Source organism: Rhinopithecus roxellana, chromosome 14, assembly GCF_007565055.1.
Source record: "Rhinopithecus roxellana isolate Shanxi Qingling chromosome 14, ASM756505v1, whole genome shotgun sequence".
NCBI classification, from domain to species: Eukaryota; Metazoa; Chordata; class Mammalia; order Primates; family Cercopithecidae; genus Rhinopithecus; species Rhinopithecus roxellana.
In genome coordinates this window covers 30,718,260-30,735,316 of record NC_044562.1, presented here as the reverse complement: position 1 = coordinate 30,735,316, position 17,057 = coordinate 30,718,260, and the positions used below count along the sequence as shown (strand labels likewise).

At 54.8% G+C, this 17,057-nt stretch overlaps 1 protein-coding gene across 1 annotated transcript; it reads left to right on the top strand.

Moving 5' to 3' along the window:
* Positions 1–356: 356 nt before the first annotated feature.
* WNT6 (Wnt family member 6) lies at positions 357–14,625 on the top strand. Its single transcript, XM_030916633.1, has 4 exons — positions 357–663; positions 11,442–11,662; positions 11,915–12,249; positions 13,800–14,625. Exons 1-4 carry the CDS (start codon positions 584–586, stop codon positions 14,259–14,261), a joined length of 1,098 nt encoding a protein of 365 aa, XP_030772493.1. The 5' UTR covers positions 357–583; the 3' UTR covers positions 14,262–14,625.
* The last annotated feature ends 2,432 nt before the right edge of the window (positions 14,626–17,057 follow it).

Genomic DNA, 17,057 nt, shown 5'->3' with positions numbered 1-17,057 from the left:
CCCCCATTCCTCAGCTCCTCTTTCTCCCCCCTTCACCCCTCTACTCTTCTTCCCCGCTCTTCTTTGCCCCGGACTCCTGGCGGCCGCGAGCGGCGGGGGGCTCGAAGTCCGGGAGAGGCGAGGCGAGGGGGCGAGGCGGGCGGGTCCCACAGCCAGAAGCGCGCTGGGCCCCGCCCCGGCACCCCGCTCCCGCCCTCCACCGCGCTCCGCGCCCGCCGCCCCGGGGCGCACGGCTCGCTCCCGAGAGTCCCGCCGCCTGACTGTCGCAACTGCCACCCCCCTTCGGCCCCCTGCCCCCCGCCCCCGCCTCGGCCCCGCTCCCCTCCCACCCCCGCCCCCGGCTCTGATTTCTTCTCCCGAGCGAGCTCCGCAGGAGACACAGGCGCTGGCTGCCCCGTACGCTCTCCGCCTCCGCCGCGCCCTCCTCGCCCGGGATGGGCCCCCCCGCCGCCGCCGGAGCCCTCGCCTCCCGGCCGCCGCGGTTGAGCTCGCCGCGCTCACCCTGAAGCCCGGGCCCTCGCGCGCCGCGGTTTGCTCCGCAGCCTCGCCCCCTGCCCACCCCGGCGGCCGTAGGGCGGTCACGATGCTGCCGCCCGCGCCCTCCCGCCTCGGGCTGCTGCTGCTGCTGCTCCTGTGCCCAGCGCACGTCGGCGGACTGTGGTGGTGAGTCCGGCTGTCCTGGAGCGGCTCTGGACGCTGGAGGGTGGGGACCCCGGGACCCAGGACCGATTGGGGTGTTCCGCAGCCTCCGGGCTCTACCTGCTTTCGGAGCCCAGCTTTCTGGCCTCCACCGGGGGCCTTTCTGAACGCAACTTCGAGGTTCCTAACCCCTGGGCACATTCTATTGTGTTTCCTCCTCCCGGGTTCTCCCCCACCCCCACCCCCCACCCCCCACCCCCCAGCCCCGCCAAGTTATGCGCTCACCCAGCTCACCAAAGAACAGGCGGGTGGGTAGGAAAGAGCTTTCGGAAAGACACATATCCGAGGAAAAGAATGTGTGAGGAGGGCCTTGGATTCAGGGTAGGGGGCTGGATTTGGAGAAGACAGGAACAAGGTGGGAAGCTACAAGGCAGAGAGGCCACACAGCTGCCCCTTCCCCGCCCTGCTTTGCCTACCAACACACCAGCTTCTCTCCGGGCTCCTGTGGACTGGGCCGTAGTGGCGAGAGAGGGAATATAAAAGGAAAAGTGAGTTAGGACCCTGGTTTTCTCTACCTCGTCCTCCCCGAGCAAGGAAAAGGAGGAGAGGAAGGAACGGGACCCAGGCGCCCAGCCCTTGCAGACGTGGGGGTCATGACTGAAAAAAAAATGTGCAGGCTGGGAGATAAGGGACCGGGAAGGTCCTGCGGGAAGGGAGAGGGGCCTGGTCAGCCAAGGGACGGGGGCGTCTTCCCAGGCTTAGCCCTAGCTAGAAGGGACACCTAGGCAGTGAAGGTTGCGGGAGCTTCGAGCCCTGGGGGTGGGGCCGGAGCGGGGAAGGAGGGTGCCCGGCCGGGATGGCTCAGAGATCCAGATCCAGAGGACTTTTTTTCCCCTTGGTCTCCAGAGCCGCAAACCCTCGCCCGGAATAGCTCAGTGTTTAGAGAGGAGGGACTTGGACTATAACGCTGACGGTTAGCCAATCCTAAGAAGGCAGGGTCGTGCCTATTTGCATATTGCCACGTGATTGGCTGGATGTCGACCCTCCGCTCCTCCCTCGCCCCCCAGATTTTTAAGAGAGGCAGATCCCGGTGCTCTGGAGAGATAGGGAGTAGGATGCCCACACAGGGAGCGGCGGGCCGCAATCCTTCGTGATGCGGAGAGCCGTCCCACGCGAGTGTCACGGAAGGGGCGAACCGAGGACGACCCAGGTCCCAACGAGGGAACATATGCCCTTTGATCCGGCTTAGTATAATGCAGTGGCAGCTTCGAAGCAGATAGATCTAAGATCTAAACATTATGTTCGTGATCTTGGGCTAGTCACTTCCTTTCCCTATCTCTCAGTCTTGACTGGAAATAGGATAACAGTCTCCCTACCTGGCAGGCTTGCTGGGAAGGTTAGGTAGGAGGACGTGTAGAATAATAGGACCTTAGGAGGTACTTAGTATGTGCGGTGCCCTCCTCACAACCCAGCTTCTCCTGGCCAGGGTCCCCAGGATTGAAAAAGGGGATTCATTTAAATTTAAAATCCAGAGTTTCAAGGAAAATGTTGTAAAGGAATCTCTTTTCCCCATAAATGCCTTTCCTAACTTTGCCCTTTTTCAAGGTGTGGGGATAGAGTCCCTCCCTGATGGTCGTTGTCTTCCTTCCCCTCCCTCCCCGTCTGTCTAAATCATTCTTATCCTTACAGTTAAAATACCACTTCCACCCTGAAGCTGCCCCCTTGTCCTTCTTCCATTGCCTTCTCTGTGCTCCCACTGTATCACATACATTGGGCAACTATGCTAGTTACTGCGTTTGGCTGACAACAGTCCTTTAGGTCTCTCTTCCCTGCTCCTGGAAGGCAGATACCTTGTCTTTAGGAGTCCTGAGGCCAAGGAGAGTGTTGGTGCTGGAGACGGGTTTGTGGAGTGTCGTTGGACTGGCTGATTCACCTTTCTGGGCTCTATATCTGTGGGGGTTCCTTTGTTCAGGAGGGACTCCTGGGTGGCAGCCAAGCCAAAGGAGAGCGGCCTGGTCCCTGAGAGATTGACCCTGAAGCTAGGAAGAAGGGAGTAGGGGAGGAGGTGACACGGGCAGGTGTGGGAGAACACAGAGGCCTTCATGGCCACAGCTGCAGGGTGTGCCGGGTGAGGAGTGAGGGGCCCCCATGATAAGGTGTCCAACTGCCTTGCTCAGATGTGCCTCAGAGGGAATGAGCCTCTCCTGCCTGCCTTGGCCCCTTCACTCTCCTCTATTTATTTTGTTTTTCTTTCTTTATTTCTATTTATTTATTTAGAGACAGAGTCTCATTCTGTCACCCAGGCTGGAGTGCAGTGGTGCGATCTTGGCTCATGGCAACCTGTCTCCGGGGTTCTAGTGATTCTTCTGCTTCAGCTTCCCAAGTAGCTAGGACTGCAGGCACCCACCACCATGCCTGGTTAGTTTTTGTATTTTTAGTAGAGACAAGGTTTCACCACGTTGGCCAGGCTGGTCTCAAACTCCTGACCTCAAGTGATCTGCCCACCTCGGCCTCCTAAAGTGCTGGGATTACAGCCATGAGCCACCATGCCCAACTTCTTTTATTTTTTATTTTTTGAGACGGAGTCTCGTTGTGTCGCCCAGGCTGGAGTGCAGTGGCACAATATTGGCTCATGACAGCCTCTACCTCCCAGCTCAAATGATTCTCCTGCCTCAGCCTCCTGAGTAGCTGGGATTAGAGGTGCCCACCACCATGCCTGGCAAAATTTTGTATTTTTAGTAGAGACAAGATTTCACGATGTTGGTCAGGCTGGTCTCAAACTCCTGGCCTCAAGCAATCCGCTCACCTTGGTCTCCCAAAGTGCTGGGCTTACAGGCGTGAGCCATTGCGCCTGGTCACCTGTCTATTTCTGATACTTCATATCTTTGGTCTGAGCCCAGACCCCCTTCCCCTGGATCTTTGACTCTGCTTACACTCCTGACCCCTCCCCACCCCACCAGTGCCCTCCAAGGTCAAGTTTGGGTTGATGGGTTGGACCAATAATTCCCACTGGCCTGAGGCTCTTCTACTCCCCCAACCCCATAATCTCACTTCAGCTGGCATCTTTCCCAGTAGGGACTCCCAGGCTGTTCTCCGATGCCCAGGACCTGCTTTCACTGGCCTTCTTCTCCCTACTTGTCAGAGAATCCTGGCCAGGTCAGAGCTCCAGTGCTGGCCAGGAAAGCAGCTGCAGCAGCCTCCTACATCCTACTCTGATATTCTAGCAGCAGCCAGGCTGGAAGCAGAGAGGACCCCAGGACCTTTGAGTGACTCGACTGTCTTGGTCAGGAAAGGGGAGTCCTGCAGCGGTGTGGCCCATGCCCTTGGAATTGGCTTGGAGACCTGACTCCAGGTTCCTGAGAAGTTTCTCTCCCACCTTTTTCACTCCCCCTCCTTACTCCAATGTGATGCATGCTTTCTAAACTCTGCCTCCAGGCCAGGCACAGAGGCTCAGTCCTGAAATCCCACCACTTTGGGAGGCTGAGGTGGGCAGATCACATGAGGTCAGGAGTTCAAGATCAGCCTGGCCAACATGGTGAAGCCCTGTCTCTACTTAAAAATACATAAATTAGCTGGGTGTGGTGGTGCATGCCTGTAAGCCCAGCTACTTGGGAGGCTGAAGCAGGAGAATCACTTGAGCTGGGAGGTGGAGGTTGCGGTGAGCCAAGTTTACACCACAGGACTCCAGCCTCATTGTATCCGGGTCATCCAGCCTATGCTGTGGCCCTGTCAGACCCTGTCTTGGGAGTAAGGCAGAGAAGGAGAGCTTCCCAGTCACCAGTTCCCCGCTTCTGCTCTGCTCCCTGCTCCAGTCTTGCCCACCCCCAGGAAGTTCTTTACAACATCTGACCCATCGTTATTTATACCTCCAATCAATGAATGTAGAAAATAGCTCACTCTCATAGAATGGTCAAATCAATCTCTCTCTTCTCTCTTCCTCTTTCTGTCTTTTCTTTTCTTTTCTCTTCTCTTCTTTTTCTTTTCCTTTCCTTTCTTTTCTTTTCTTTTTTTCTTTTTGAGACAGAGTCTCACTCTCTCACCCAGGCTGGAGTGCAGTGGTGTGATCTCAGCTCACTGCAACCTCTGTCTCCTGGGTTCAAGTGATTCTCCTGCCTCAGCCTCCCGAGTAGCTGGGATTACAGGTGCCTGCCACCATGCCAGCTAATTTTTTTAGTATTTTTAGTAGAGACAGGGTTTCACCATGTTGGCCAGGTTGATCTTGAACTCCTCACCTAAGGTCATCTGCCTGCCTCAGCCTCCCAAAGTGCTGGGATAACAGGCATAAACCACTGTGCCCAGTCCTGCTTTATATTTTCTATGAAAGAAACTAACCCTCCCCTTGTTCCACTAGGGAAAACACCACCCAGTGTCACTCCCTTCCCCCATCCCATCTTGTCTTTCACCCACCCCCCTCCTGGAAAAGGAAATGGGAGCCAGAGGCCTAGGACAGCCTCATCTGGCCCCACAGGGAGGCAGGGAAAGGACCCTGGTTCTTTGTGGCAGTCAGGTTTTCTAGCTGCTGCCCCCAACCCAGGCTGGGCCTGACCACCCTTTCCCATCCTGTCTTTATCTGGGGCCCTGACCCATTGCGGGCAGTCCTGTTGCTGGCCCCTGCTGAGCTCCAGGGTGGGGTGCAGAAGGGGGTGGGTTAGCCATCCGTTCCCCCCTCCAGGCCTCCCGCCTTGGCAGCTTCCCCTGAAGGGAGACAATGGGGCTGTGAGCAGAAAAGGGCAGGGGCAGAAGGAGGCTGGCCCAATCCAGGCCAGAGCATGCCCTGAGCCCACCAGAGTTCTGGCACTGAGACGTTTCCTGGGGGGTGCAGCCCCCTCCTGCCCTGTTCTCATCAGAAGCCAGGAGTTGGTGGGGAGAGGTTAGCAGGAGGTTTGCTCACCAGGCCCAGCAAGAGGGGGGGGGGGGGTTCCAGAATGTGCACTATGATGGAGAAATGCCACTGTGGAGGGGATGAGGGGAGGGCAGGTTTGTCAGGCTGGAGGAAGGGTGGCCGGAGGCACTCGGAACATAGATGCCTGTCCTTTGTGGGTCAGTGACAGCACCCCCAGCCTGCACCCTCCTTCCTGCCTAGGCCAGGCACTCCCTCGGGTGCTTCTCCAGAACTGCCGGAGGAGGAGCTGAGGGAGAGAAAGGCCTCTGGGAGGCTTCCACTTGGCCTCTCTGGCTGGTTCCTCCAGCTCCAAGACCTCTGTTTAATCTAGAAAGTAGATCTAGAAAGCACTTAGAGATAATCAGGTCCAATATTTTCACTTACATGTGAGGGCGGCAAGGTCACGGACAGGCAGTGAAAAGATGACTTGCCCCTGGCCACCCAGAATCCAGGCAGCTCAGAGTCGGACTGAGTCCACCTCTGGCTCAGTACCTCATTCTTGTAATGGGGTGGGAGATCAGGAAAGGGGCACAGGATCTTTCACAGGCCTCTCCTGCTCCCCTGTCCCACCCTCAGATAGGTGCTCCCCACCCCGATATGGGCGAGTAGAGGGCCCAGGACAGTCTCCTGGGGCACCTTCGCCTGCTGCAGCCCTGACCAATAGGAAGCCCATTGCACAGCGAAGTCTGTCAGAGAAGGAAATGCCTCCACTTCTCCTAAGAGTGATGAAGACAGATGGGTGAGGAAGGGCAGAGGGAACCAAGTTGAGTTAGGAGTGGTGACGGGGGGATGGGGTAGCTGGGGGGCAGTGGGGAGGCAGGGGTTAATGGAGCTGGGCATCACTGGCTTTGATGTGGTGGTTTGGGTGGGGGTAGGGGCTGGGGGAGGGGGAGCAGTAATTACCGAGTTAGACAGAGCAGGACAGGACAGGCGGGCGGGCACAGGCCCGGGCCCAGCCGCCTCAGCAGCCGTCAGGCAACATTTTTCTGCCCCTTCTCCACCACCCACCTCCCCCACCCCCACCCACAGCCCCAGGGCTCAGGGCTCCCTCTACTGGCTTGTGGGAGGTGGGGTCAGTGTGGGGACCTTAGGAGTAGGGGCGGGGAAATAGAGGGAGGCTGACTTGGAGATCCTTCAGAAGGCATTGGGCAGCCAGTGGGCTGTGATCCCTTTGGCCTCAGTGATCCACCCAGGAGGGCCTGCTGGGGATGAGGCGGGTCCTAGAGGGTACATTTGGTCCAGGAGCAGGGCTGGATGGAGGAGGGGGAGAACGCAGGGATCCAGGCTGAGAAGAAATAGCAGAGAGTTGGAGAAAAGGGTGTTCTTGGGAATCCACAATGCTGCCTGCACCCTACGGTTTGCCCTAAACTGGGCAGGCTCAAAAGATGAATAAGGTTGTGAGTGGGAAGACAAACACCAGTAGTTGGAGGAAGCCACTCTCTGGACAGGTTCTCTGCATCTGTAATCTGGGAGGGAGGTGGATATTACTATTTTCATTTGACAGTTGAAGAAACTGAGGCTCAGGAGGTTAAGTCTCATCATCCATCTAATGAAGACTAAGTGCCAACTTCACATGCTAGGGACTCACTCAACATCATAGAACAAGCAAATGGCAGAGCCCATATCCAAACTCAAGTCTGGTGGATCCCAAAAAACCCTGAGTGTACTCCATGAATGCCCATGCATGAGCTTATTGTCTTTCGATGAGTTTTCTACCTACTTGGAAAGATAAGACAAGCAAACATGAAAAATTAATTATACCACTGGCAGGATAACAGACACTCCCCTCGCCTCCCCCCCCCCGGAAATGAGTGACACCTTGGGAGATGCATGGAGGAAGATCGGTGGGGATTGGGGCCCAGGAAGACTCCTTAGGGCAAGTGGGATCTGAGGTGAGTTTGGAGAGATGCTAAGATTTTGATGACTTAGGGTGGGTCTGAGTCCAGAAGTTTAGCGATGTTATCTAGAATATATTTGGAGTTAATCAACCCTGCTAGGAGTATGGGGCTGTGTGGAGGATGCTGTGGGAGGCCACTGGAAGTCTTATGATATCTAACATGCCCATTTTCCCACAGCACTGTTTGTGTTTGAAATATTCATCTACTGTGTCTTGCAATAGGGATCCCCCCACCAGTGGCCAGAGTCAGTTGTCTTCTGTCTTGCTTATATGCATAACGAGGGTGAGATAGGTGGGGCTGAACTGGGGGATTTCTGACATTGTTCTTGTCCCTCTGACTCAAGAGCTGGAAAGGTAGGTTAGGCCAGAAATCTAGGACCTCCAGGGCTTAGGTCTACAGATGTTGCCAACAGGGACTGGCTGGCCCCTGATACCACATCCCTGGGCAATTGATCCTACCAACCATGGTCCTTAGTAGACAGACCTTGGTGCAGGCCAAGCCGGTTACAATGACCATCCATAGGCTTGCCCCTTCTTGTCTGCAACTTATTTCTTTTTAGGGGTAGCCTCATTTTTTTCTATGCCCAGGAATGGCTGTTTGATGAGGATTCCAGATCCTATATATTGTGTATTCCCTACCACCACTGTGCGTCAGGCCCCAAAACAGGCAAATTCTCCCAAAGGAGCACATCTTCTCTGGGCTGATCCCAGGCCAATGCTGACCCAAAGGCCTGAAAAGCAGAGTTCACTCTCTAAGGAAGCATAAAGGAAGGAAGGTGAAAAGTGAGTGGGGATGGGGGAGATATTACTTGATGTGGTGTCAAAAGCCAAAGTTATAGGGGGTATGTGAGTCTCTCATGCTAACTCCTCAGTTTTTCTGAAGCCCACAAAGGGAACTGACTTGCTCAGAGTGGCTCAGCCCACACAGAGTTGACAGAAACCAGAGATCGGAAGCAAAGCTTGGTGTTTTGCCCAATGCCCCCTGCCACGCCCCTTCTGGAGTTTCATTTCCTATGCATTTAGGATGGGAGCAAGGACAGGAGGGCAGGGAACAAACTGGTCCCTTGGGATTCTAGCTGCTACTACTGCCCATCCCTCCCCCTGACCAGCTTGTAAACAAGTCTAGTTCCCAGGCAGCCAGTCAGCCTGGGGAGCCAGACCCAGACCAGGAACTGGCTCTGGGGCAGCCCCCCAGCCCCAGCCCCACCTCCTGAAAGTCCCTGGCCTCCATACTCCTCATGATTCTCCCTGTCTCTAGTCCCTGTGAAACACAGAAGGTCAAGAGGTTTTTGTCTTTCTGTCTTGCTCATCTCCACTCCCTCCTGCCTTCTTAAGGGAGGAGGAGGGAGAGGAGAAGGATGGGGTAGAGTAACCTTGGGAAGATAAAGCCAGTCAACCCTGGGAAAGTAGGGAGTTAGCAGAGGGCAGGGTTGAGGAGGAGGGGCTGGGGAACTTAGAAGTAGGGGCAGCGGGGGTGGGGAAGATGAGCTTGCAGAGTCCCCGACTCACAGGTGGAGCCCCAGACAAAAGGAGCTGGATGACTGCAGAGAGGACTCATTCCCTGCCTCTGACTCTCAGTGGGGGAAAAGAGCATATTTGAGGAAATGAACTAGGAGTCATGAAATAAGATGTGGACAGGGCCCTGGGCTCAAGTGAGAACTTTCTCTTAGATGGCTTATTTATTCATTCAAAACCACATATTAAATGATGTTTGTTGTATAATATACTACAGGTATTATTCACATATAGCACAGAATTCATACTATACAATTTCATTTGTAATACAAATTGGGGTTGGGGGACGATATAAACTAAGTACCTAAGTCTTCCAGGAGATGCAAAGGAAAATAAGGCAGTCCTAATGCTCAAAAAGCTCATAGTCTTATCTCCTGACCCTGCACAGCCATGTTGGAAGCTACCTCCAATCCTTCTTATAATGAGGTAGGATATATGGGCAGCGGAGGGACAGATAGATTGATGGATCCATAGAGACCAATCAACTCTCAAAAGTCACTGGGTCACTGGGGTGCCCTGACCCACCCTCCATTGCTTTACTTATCTAGGCTGGGAAAGGGTGGGGGCCAGTGCTGGGCTGGTCTTAAGCACACAGGAAGGAAGATGTGGACTGTAGCCTCTCCACTGAGAGACATCTGGTTCCTGAGCTACTTGGGTAAGGATGACAGCAGCAACCTGATTTTGTGTGTGTGTGTGAGTGCGTGCACGCACCGTGAGAATGCAGGCGCACACACACGTGTTTGTGTTGTAGACCGTAAAGGACTGAGCTTACTACACATCTTCCTGCACCACCTCTTCAAGCACCTCTGTCCTTAGTGTTGAGAGTTCTACCTTAAGACCTAAATTCCTCTTGCTTCTATTTAATACCATCACATTTCATTGTTGTGGAGCCAGAATATGCCTGGGCAGCCTGTACTTGTGGAGCAAATGGGGACAGTGGGGCAGATATGCACTAAAGCAAAACTGAAAAGTAGGCCACCTTGACCTCTGGCACCACCTACCAGCATTCTCTGTTTTCTATCTCCCGGGACCCCTACCCCCACCCAGTTTTTTTTTCTGCCCTCTGCCGAAGAACTTTTGGGTGATCTCTAATTACCCTCTGCTCCCAAATGCTCTACTCATTCCTCTGAGATGGGGATCCCAGCTAAGTGTTCAAATAGGAGCAAGCTGATGAAAGTGGTTCCCCAGGTGTGAATCCCTATGGAATTAACCTTCAGGGGTCTGCTGTACAGAAACGAAATGTCAGCTCTCTCCTCAGGCAGAACGAAGATCAGGAGTGGAGGGATTTCTGGAAGTGCATGAAACTTCCCATGAAGTCTTCCCCTACCAAGCCAAACATTGCCTGGCCCCCAGCAGTGATGTCACCCCAATAGGTAGGGCTTGGTTCACTGCCATTCTGCTCAGAGAAGGCAACAGATCCTTGGCCGTGTGTGGTGGCTCATGCCTGTAATCCCAGCACTTTGGGAGGCCAAAGCAGGCAGATCACCTGAAGTCAGGAGTTTGAGACTGGCCTGGCCAACATGGTGAAACCTTGTCTCTACTAAAAGTACAAAAAAATTAGCCAGGCGCGGTGGTGCACGCCTCCAGTCCCAGCTATTTGGGAGGCTGAGACATGAGAATTGCTTGAACCTGGGCAGTGCAGGTTGTAGCGAGGTGAGATCGCGCCAGTGCACTCCAGCCTGGGTGACAGAGCGAGACTCTGTCTCAATTAAAAAAAAAAAAAAAGCCACAGATCCTGGAGCAGGAGAAGGGTCAGTGTCACCTACTTTCCAACAATGCTTCAGAGACCTGGCCCCCAGCTCCTTCCTCCTGCTCTCCAGTTCAGGGACACAGAAGATATCAGGGTAGGAGGTCCCACCTTAGAGATGAAAGCCCAACACACCCATTTTACAGAAGGAGAAACTTGGGCTACGGAGGGGGTGTGACTTTTCTCAGCAAGGCTCCATTCCCTAGCCATTCCGACATCTTGTGGCATTCTCTCTTCCTGGGATTGTTCTTGCCTTTCATCGCGGCTGTTCAGCTGACACATATCCAGCTTGTGGTCCACTAGGACCATATCATTCCTTGATACTGCTTACTTTTCTTTGGTGTCTCTTGATGACACATACTTTCTTTCCCTTGACGGCCTTCTTGATCTTTCTTCTGTGATTTCTTTTCCTTGTCACCCTTTTGGGCTAGACGTTTGAGTTTTAACTTTGGTTTACCTGGTGCCAGCTGCCTTCACCTTCAGTCAAATTTCTACAAGGATTTATTTACAAAGATGTGCACAGGAAGATAAGATTGAATCTTTGCTCTGTAGCAATTATCAGAATAGACTCTAGTTAAGAGGGGACGCAGACATGGAATAGTAGGAGAGCCAGGCAGGACAATCTCAAGTGCAGTTTGGGGGTAGGGTGGGAGGGCATGTCTCAGCTCCCGGCTGGGGGCCAGGTGGGGCTGGTCTCCCTCCCTTCCACCCCAAGCCCTTATAAGGGTAACACCCTTGACTTGCTATTATCTGCTTTCCAGGGCTGTGGGCAGCCCCTTGGTTATGGATCCTATCAGCATCTGCAGGAAGGCACGGCGGCTGGCCGGGAGGCAGGCTGAGTTGTGCCAGGCTGAGCCGGAAGTAGTGGCAGAGCTAGCCCGAGGCGCCCGGCTCGGGGTGCGAGAGTGCCAGTTCCAGTTCCGCTTCCGCCGCTGGAACTGCTCCAGCCACAGCAAGGCCTTTGGACGCATCCTGCAGCAGGGTCAGTGTGGGGAGGGGGCGGAAGTGGGGCTGCTTTCTCCCGGCTGAGGGACCCGAGGAGTGGGGAGCTGGTTCGCTGAAGTTGCCTGAGCCCCACTTCCCCGTCGCATGTGTCTGGGCACTCTGCAAGGACTCTGCCTCCCAGGCCCCTGGTCCCAGGTTTCAGGTCCCAGGCCCCAGGTCCCAGGTTTCAGGTCCCAGGCCCCAGCTGACCGCCCCAGCCTGTGCTGATTGCACCTCTCTGTATTCGCAGACATTCGAGAGACGGCCTTCGTGTTCGCCATCACTGCGGCGGGCGCCAGCCACGCCGTCACGCAGGCCTGTTCCATGGGCGAGCTGCTGCAGTGCGGCTGCCAGGCGCCCCGCGGGCGGTCCCCTCCCCGGCCCTCTGGCCTGCCCGGCACCCCCGGACCCCCTGGCCCCGTGGGCTCCCCGGAAGGCAGCTCTGCCTGGGAGTGGGGAGGCTGCGGCGACGACGTGGACTTCGGGGACGAGAAGTCGAGGCTCTTTATGGACGCGCGGCACAAGCGGGGACGCGGAGACATCCGCGCGTTGGTGCAACTGCACAACAACGAGGCGGGCCGGCTGGTGCGTAGGGGCACGACGGAGTGAGTGTGTGCGGAAATGTGAGTGTGCGCGCAGGAGCGTGCTTGAGAAAGTGTGGGCAGGAGTGAGGGCGTGTAGGTGGAGGGGGCGTTAATGTGTGGGGGAGTGGGCATGTGCGGAAAGACGGGCTGCAAGCATGGATGGACATGTGGGAGGAGGGGTGTCCAGCCTCAAGGAGTCACTTGGGGGTCTGAGAAGGCCAGATGCTGGGCGGTACAGTGGGCAGAATGGGGAAGGGATACTCAGGGAATAGGACTGAGGGTCTTTAGTGACCCCAGGTAGAGAGGGCACAGCTTCAAGACAGGACAGGTGAAGCAAAGCTTGAAGTGGGTAGGGGGTCTAGATGCCTGGGCAGGGGCAGAGGAATAAAACAAAGGTGGTGATGAAAGACAGGAAAGAAGCTAGGGCAAGGTCTGGGGACTGGGTAGAGGGAAGTCAGGGGGAGTGAGAGAGGCCTAGAAAGAATTTGAACATGTCTAAGGGGCAATGGAAAAGAGCAAAGGACAGGGAACCAATCTGGTGGAGGTTGGAGGGAGTCAGGTGGAGGCCAGGACAGCTGTGACCAATTCTGGGCACTTGCCAACTGGCTGCCCAACAACCCCAGCCCAGGTCTCACCTGCCCAGAGCTATGGCAGCCTCTCCTCTCCCCTCTGTATTGAGGAGAGCCCCAGGAGCTCTCCTTCAGGAGCAAGAAGGTTGTCTGGGTGTGATTGTTCCAGGAGGGGGCAGGGTAGACTCAGGCTGTGGACACAAGGTCAGGTTAGCCCCTGGATTCTGAGCTTCCAGAAATGATTTTCTTGGGTCTTCTGAGCCATCAATCCTTGGTAGGGTTGGAAATCTTAGACCCGGCTTCAAACAGTGAATAGGGGAGAGGCCGCCTGGGTTCCACTCTCAGTACTGCATTCCCAGCTGGCCCTCCTGCACCTATCCCTCAGTTCTAGAGTTCTCCAGGGACACCGCCATACATACCGTGTCCTCTAGGGTTCGGGCCTGAGGCATCGGGCAGGGAGAGGAGGGGGCCCGAAGAGGAATGTCCGGACAGGCCCACATACCTGCCAAGAGGGCTGGGGCGGGGTGGTGGAGACAGACGCCCAGGCGGCTGGCTCTGCATCTCTGTCAGCCCCGCCTGGGGCTGTGAGGGGTAGGAATGAGGGGGCCAGGTTGGCAGGAGGGCTAGGCCTCCACAACTGCCACCTCCCCCCTCCTCCAGAGAGAATCTCATCCCTGCTGTCCATTCTGCTTTCTCCCCCACCCCCTGGCTTTGGACCCTGGAATCTCTGCGCTGCATATTGTCCCCCGTCTCCCCGCTTCGTTATCATCATACTACTGCATCCTCACCATTCCTCCTGCTCCTCCCTTCCGAGCTGTCCTTTCCTTGATTTTCTCCTCCTGAACTTGCTGTCTCCTTCTTTTGCCTGCATTTTCCTCTCTTCCTTTCACTTCCCATTCCCAATCTTATTTTCTGTCCATCCACTGGGCCCTTCCCTGCACCCCCATCTGTCCACATGCTTCCGCCCCTCTGCTCCCCGCAGGCCGTGCGGAGCCACACGCGCACCGAGTGCAAATGCCACGGGCTGTCGGGCTCGTGCGCGCTGCGAACCTGCTGGCAGAAGCTGCCTCCATTTCGCGAGGTGGGCGCGCGGCTGCTGGAGCGCTTCCACGGCGCCTCACGCGTCATGGGCACTAACGACGGCAAGGCCCTACTGCCAGCCGTCCGCACGCTCAAGCCGCCGGGCCGAGCGGACCTCCTCTACGCCGCTGATTCGCCCGACTTCTGCGCCCCCAACCGACGCACCGGCTCCCCCGGCACGCGCGGCCGCGCCTGCAACAGCAGCGCCCCGGACCTCAGTGGTTGCGACCTGCTGTGCTGCGGCCGCGGGCACCGCCAGGAGAGCGTGCAGCTCGAAGAGAACTGCCTGTGCCGTTTCCACTGGTGCTGCGTAGTGCAGTGCCACCGCTGCCGTGTGCGCAAGGAGCTCAACCTCTGCCTCTGACCCGCCGCCCGGCACCTAGACTGACTTCGCGCAGCGGTGGCTCGCACCTCCGGGACCTCAGGACACCGGCACCGGGCGCCGCTCGAGCCCAGCCTCTCCCTGCCGAAGCCCAACTCCCATGCCTCTGGAAATGGTGAGGCGACGGACTTGAGAGGAACACCCACCTACGAAGGCCCAGGGCGCCGGACGGCCCCGAAAAGGCGCTCCGGGAGCGTTTAAAGGACACTGTACAGGTCCTCCCTCCCCTTGGCCTCTAGGAGGAAACCAACAAATCAGTCTAAAGGCCCCTGGATACTGGGCTCCCCAGAACTGCTGGCCACGGGATGGTGGGTGAGGTTAGTATCAATAAAAATATTTAAACCACTAGGGCTGGACCCACAGTTTGGGGGGAGACCCATCTTCAGGCTGCCAGGCTCCAAAAGAAGGTGGTTTTGCTAGAACTAGCACCTTAGGGGCCATCACCTGGGTCCCTATCTCCCGACCAGGTTGGCCTCTCCTGGAAACTCACTATCCCCCCTTGGTATTATTCTTGTTCACTCCTATCACACAACTAGGGCCTGGATCTGCAAGCTGGAGAAGAACTAGCAATTCCTCTTTAAAGGGACAGGGGCATCAGAAGCTTCCGATGGTATGCTTAGCTCTCAAACTCGTCCTTGTCTTAATTCTTAGGGGACTGTGTCTGTTTCTGTGACCCCTGGGGAATTTCTGGGTAAACTTTTGGGCATACCTAAGTCCATGGGATTAAAGCACTTTATAAACTGTAGAATGTGATGAACACATGTTATTAGCTCCACCAGGTTTTGTTACCATCAAAACTAACTTCACCCCCATTCACATTGAAAAGACTGCCCAGAACAGCATTTCTAATCACACTTAGAGGGAGAGGAAGCAAGTTTGTCCCAACATTTCTCTTGACACCCAATGATATTTCCTTCCTTCTGGTTCCTCTTGGAAAGCTAATGGTGAAAGTGAGGAGACAGAGAGCAGTTCTGGATTCTCCAGAGCTGAAGCTTGAGCTCTCATCTTCCTCCAGAGAGAAAGAGGGAGGGCATAGCCCAACTTCCAGGACTCAGAGCCTCCAAATTTCCTCCAGTCCAAATACTGCAATGGGGAATGACTCCTCCATGAAGGTATGGAAGACAAAAAAAACATGAGCTTTGGGGTCAGACACTCTGGGTTTGCAGTTGGTGCTGCTGCTTAGAACTTTACAGCATAGGCCAAGTTAGCCTCATTTATACAAAGGGATTTCGCTCTGTTTCAGTTATCCATTGCTACATAACAAACAACCCCAAAGTAATTACTTCTCAGGATTTTTGAGGTCATGATTTGTCAGAACTCAGCTCAGTAGGTCCACTCTATACAGCAGAACCATTGGCTTGGGTTCACATGGCTGCATTCTGCTGGAGTATTGACTGTGCTGTGCTGGACAGTCCAAGAAGCCCCCACTCACATGTCTAGGGCACAGAGCTTCTCTTGTGCTCTCATTCTCTCCATGTGGCTAACTTGGGCTTCCTCGCTGCATGTTAGTCTTAGGATAGTCAGACTTCTTACATAAGACTGACTTTTTTTTTTTTTTTTTGAGATGGAATCTCGCTCTGTCCCCCAGGTTGGAGTGCAGTGGCAGGATCTCGGCTCACTGCAAGCTCCGCCTCCTGGGTTCATGCCATTCTCCTGCCTCAGCCTCCCAAGTAGCTGGGACTACAGGCGCCTGCCACCACGCCTGGCTAAGTTTTTTGTATTTTTAGTAGAGACGGGGTTTCACCATGTTAGCCAAGATGGTCTTGATCTCCTGACCTTGTGATCTGCCCGCCTCAGCCTCTCAAAGTGCTGGGATTACAGACGTGAGCCACCACACCCAGCCAAGACTGGCTTTTAAAAGAGAGTGTACCAAACTTGAAGGCAGAAGCTGTAAGTCTCTTAAGTCCAGCTTTGGAAGTTACATAGCATCACTGTAACTCTGTATTGGTCAAAACAGGTCACAGAGCCAGGCAAAATTCAAAGGGAGGGAAAATTAATTCCACCTCTCAATGGGAGGAGTGGCAAAGAATTTGCAGCCATCATAATCTGTCCCACACCCTCGCAGGATTGTTGGGATAATTTTTTTTGAGATATGAAAGACTGTAGCATAGCTCATGATACATAATTTGTCAAACATATGTTTAATAAATGATAGTTACTGTGAGAATGGGGATAGACATATGATGCTTTGCAGGTATTGGGCAGGCCCTTATTGCAAATGAAGGCACCTGACTTTTAGCTGAGGCCAAACAGAATTAATGAATGGCTCTTATACCGGGTAAGTCCAGAGGTTAGTTTGAATTCAGGTACAACTGAACCCAGGGGCTCACATGGTGTCACAGGCTTCTTTCTCATCTCCTTCTCTCTCCCTCACCTCTGCATCTATTGTTTCTGCTTATCTCTGCCTCTCTTGGCATACTGTCCTCATTGTCTCCTCCTGCAGACTTTCTCCATGACAGCTCCATATGCAGTCTTAGATCCAAAAAAAGAAGAATGACCTTCCCAGTTGTCTCCAACAGAAGTCCCAAGGAAGACCTTGCTTAGTTCAGCTTGGTCGTTTGCCTATTCCTGAACCAAAAATGGTGTCCAGGGAGATGGTGTCTAGGGAGATGCCTGGGATTGACAGCCTCTCTAGAACCCCAGGGGGTGGGGTGGGCACAGGGAGCAAAGCACAGTTCTTCAAATAAAACAGAAGGAAAGGGAGCTCATTCTGGATGTGACAGACCCTCACCGTGGCTTCCAGGACCCCTGTCCTTCCCCCGCAGTGCCCCTGCATTC

Bases quoted from the DNA above. Each gene is read 5' to 3' on its own strand.
- WNT6 (XM_030916633.1), top strand. From the start codon at position 584: ATGCTGCCGCCCGCGCCCTCCCGCCTCGGGCTGCTGCTGCTGCTGCTC. The intron at 664-11,441 runs GTGAGTCCGGCT...TCTGCTTTCCAG, and splicing joins CACGTCGGCGGACTGTGGTG to GGCTGTGGGCAGCCCCTTGG. The intron at 11,663-11,914 runs GTCAGTGTGGGG...CTGTATTCGCAG, and splicing joins TGGACGCATCCTGCAGCAGG to ACATTCGAGAGACGGCCTTC.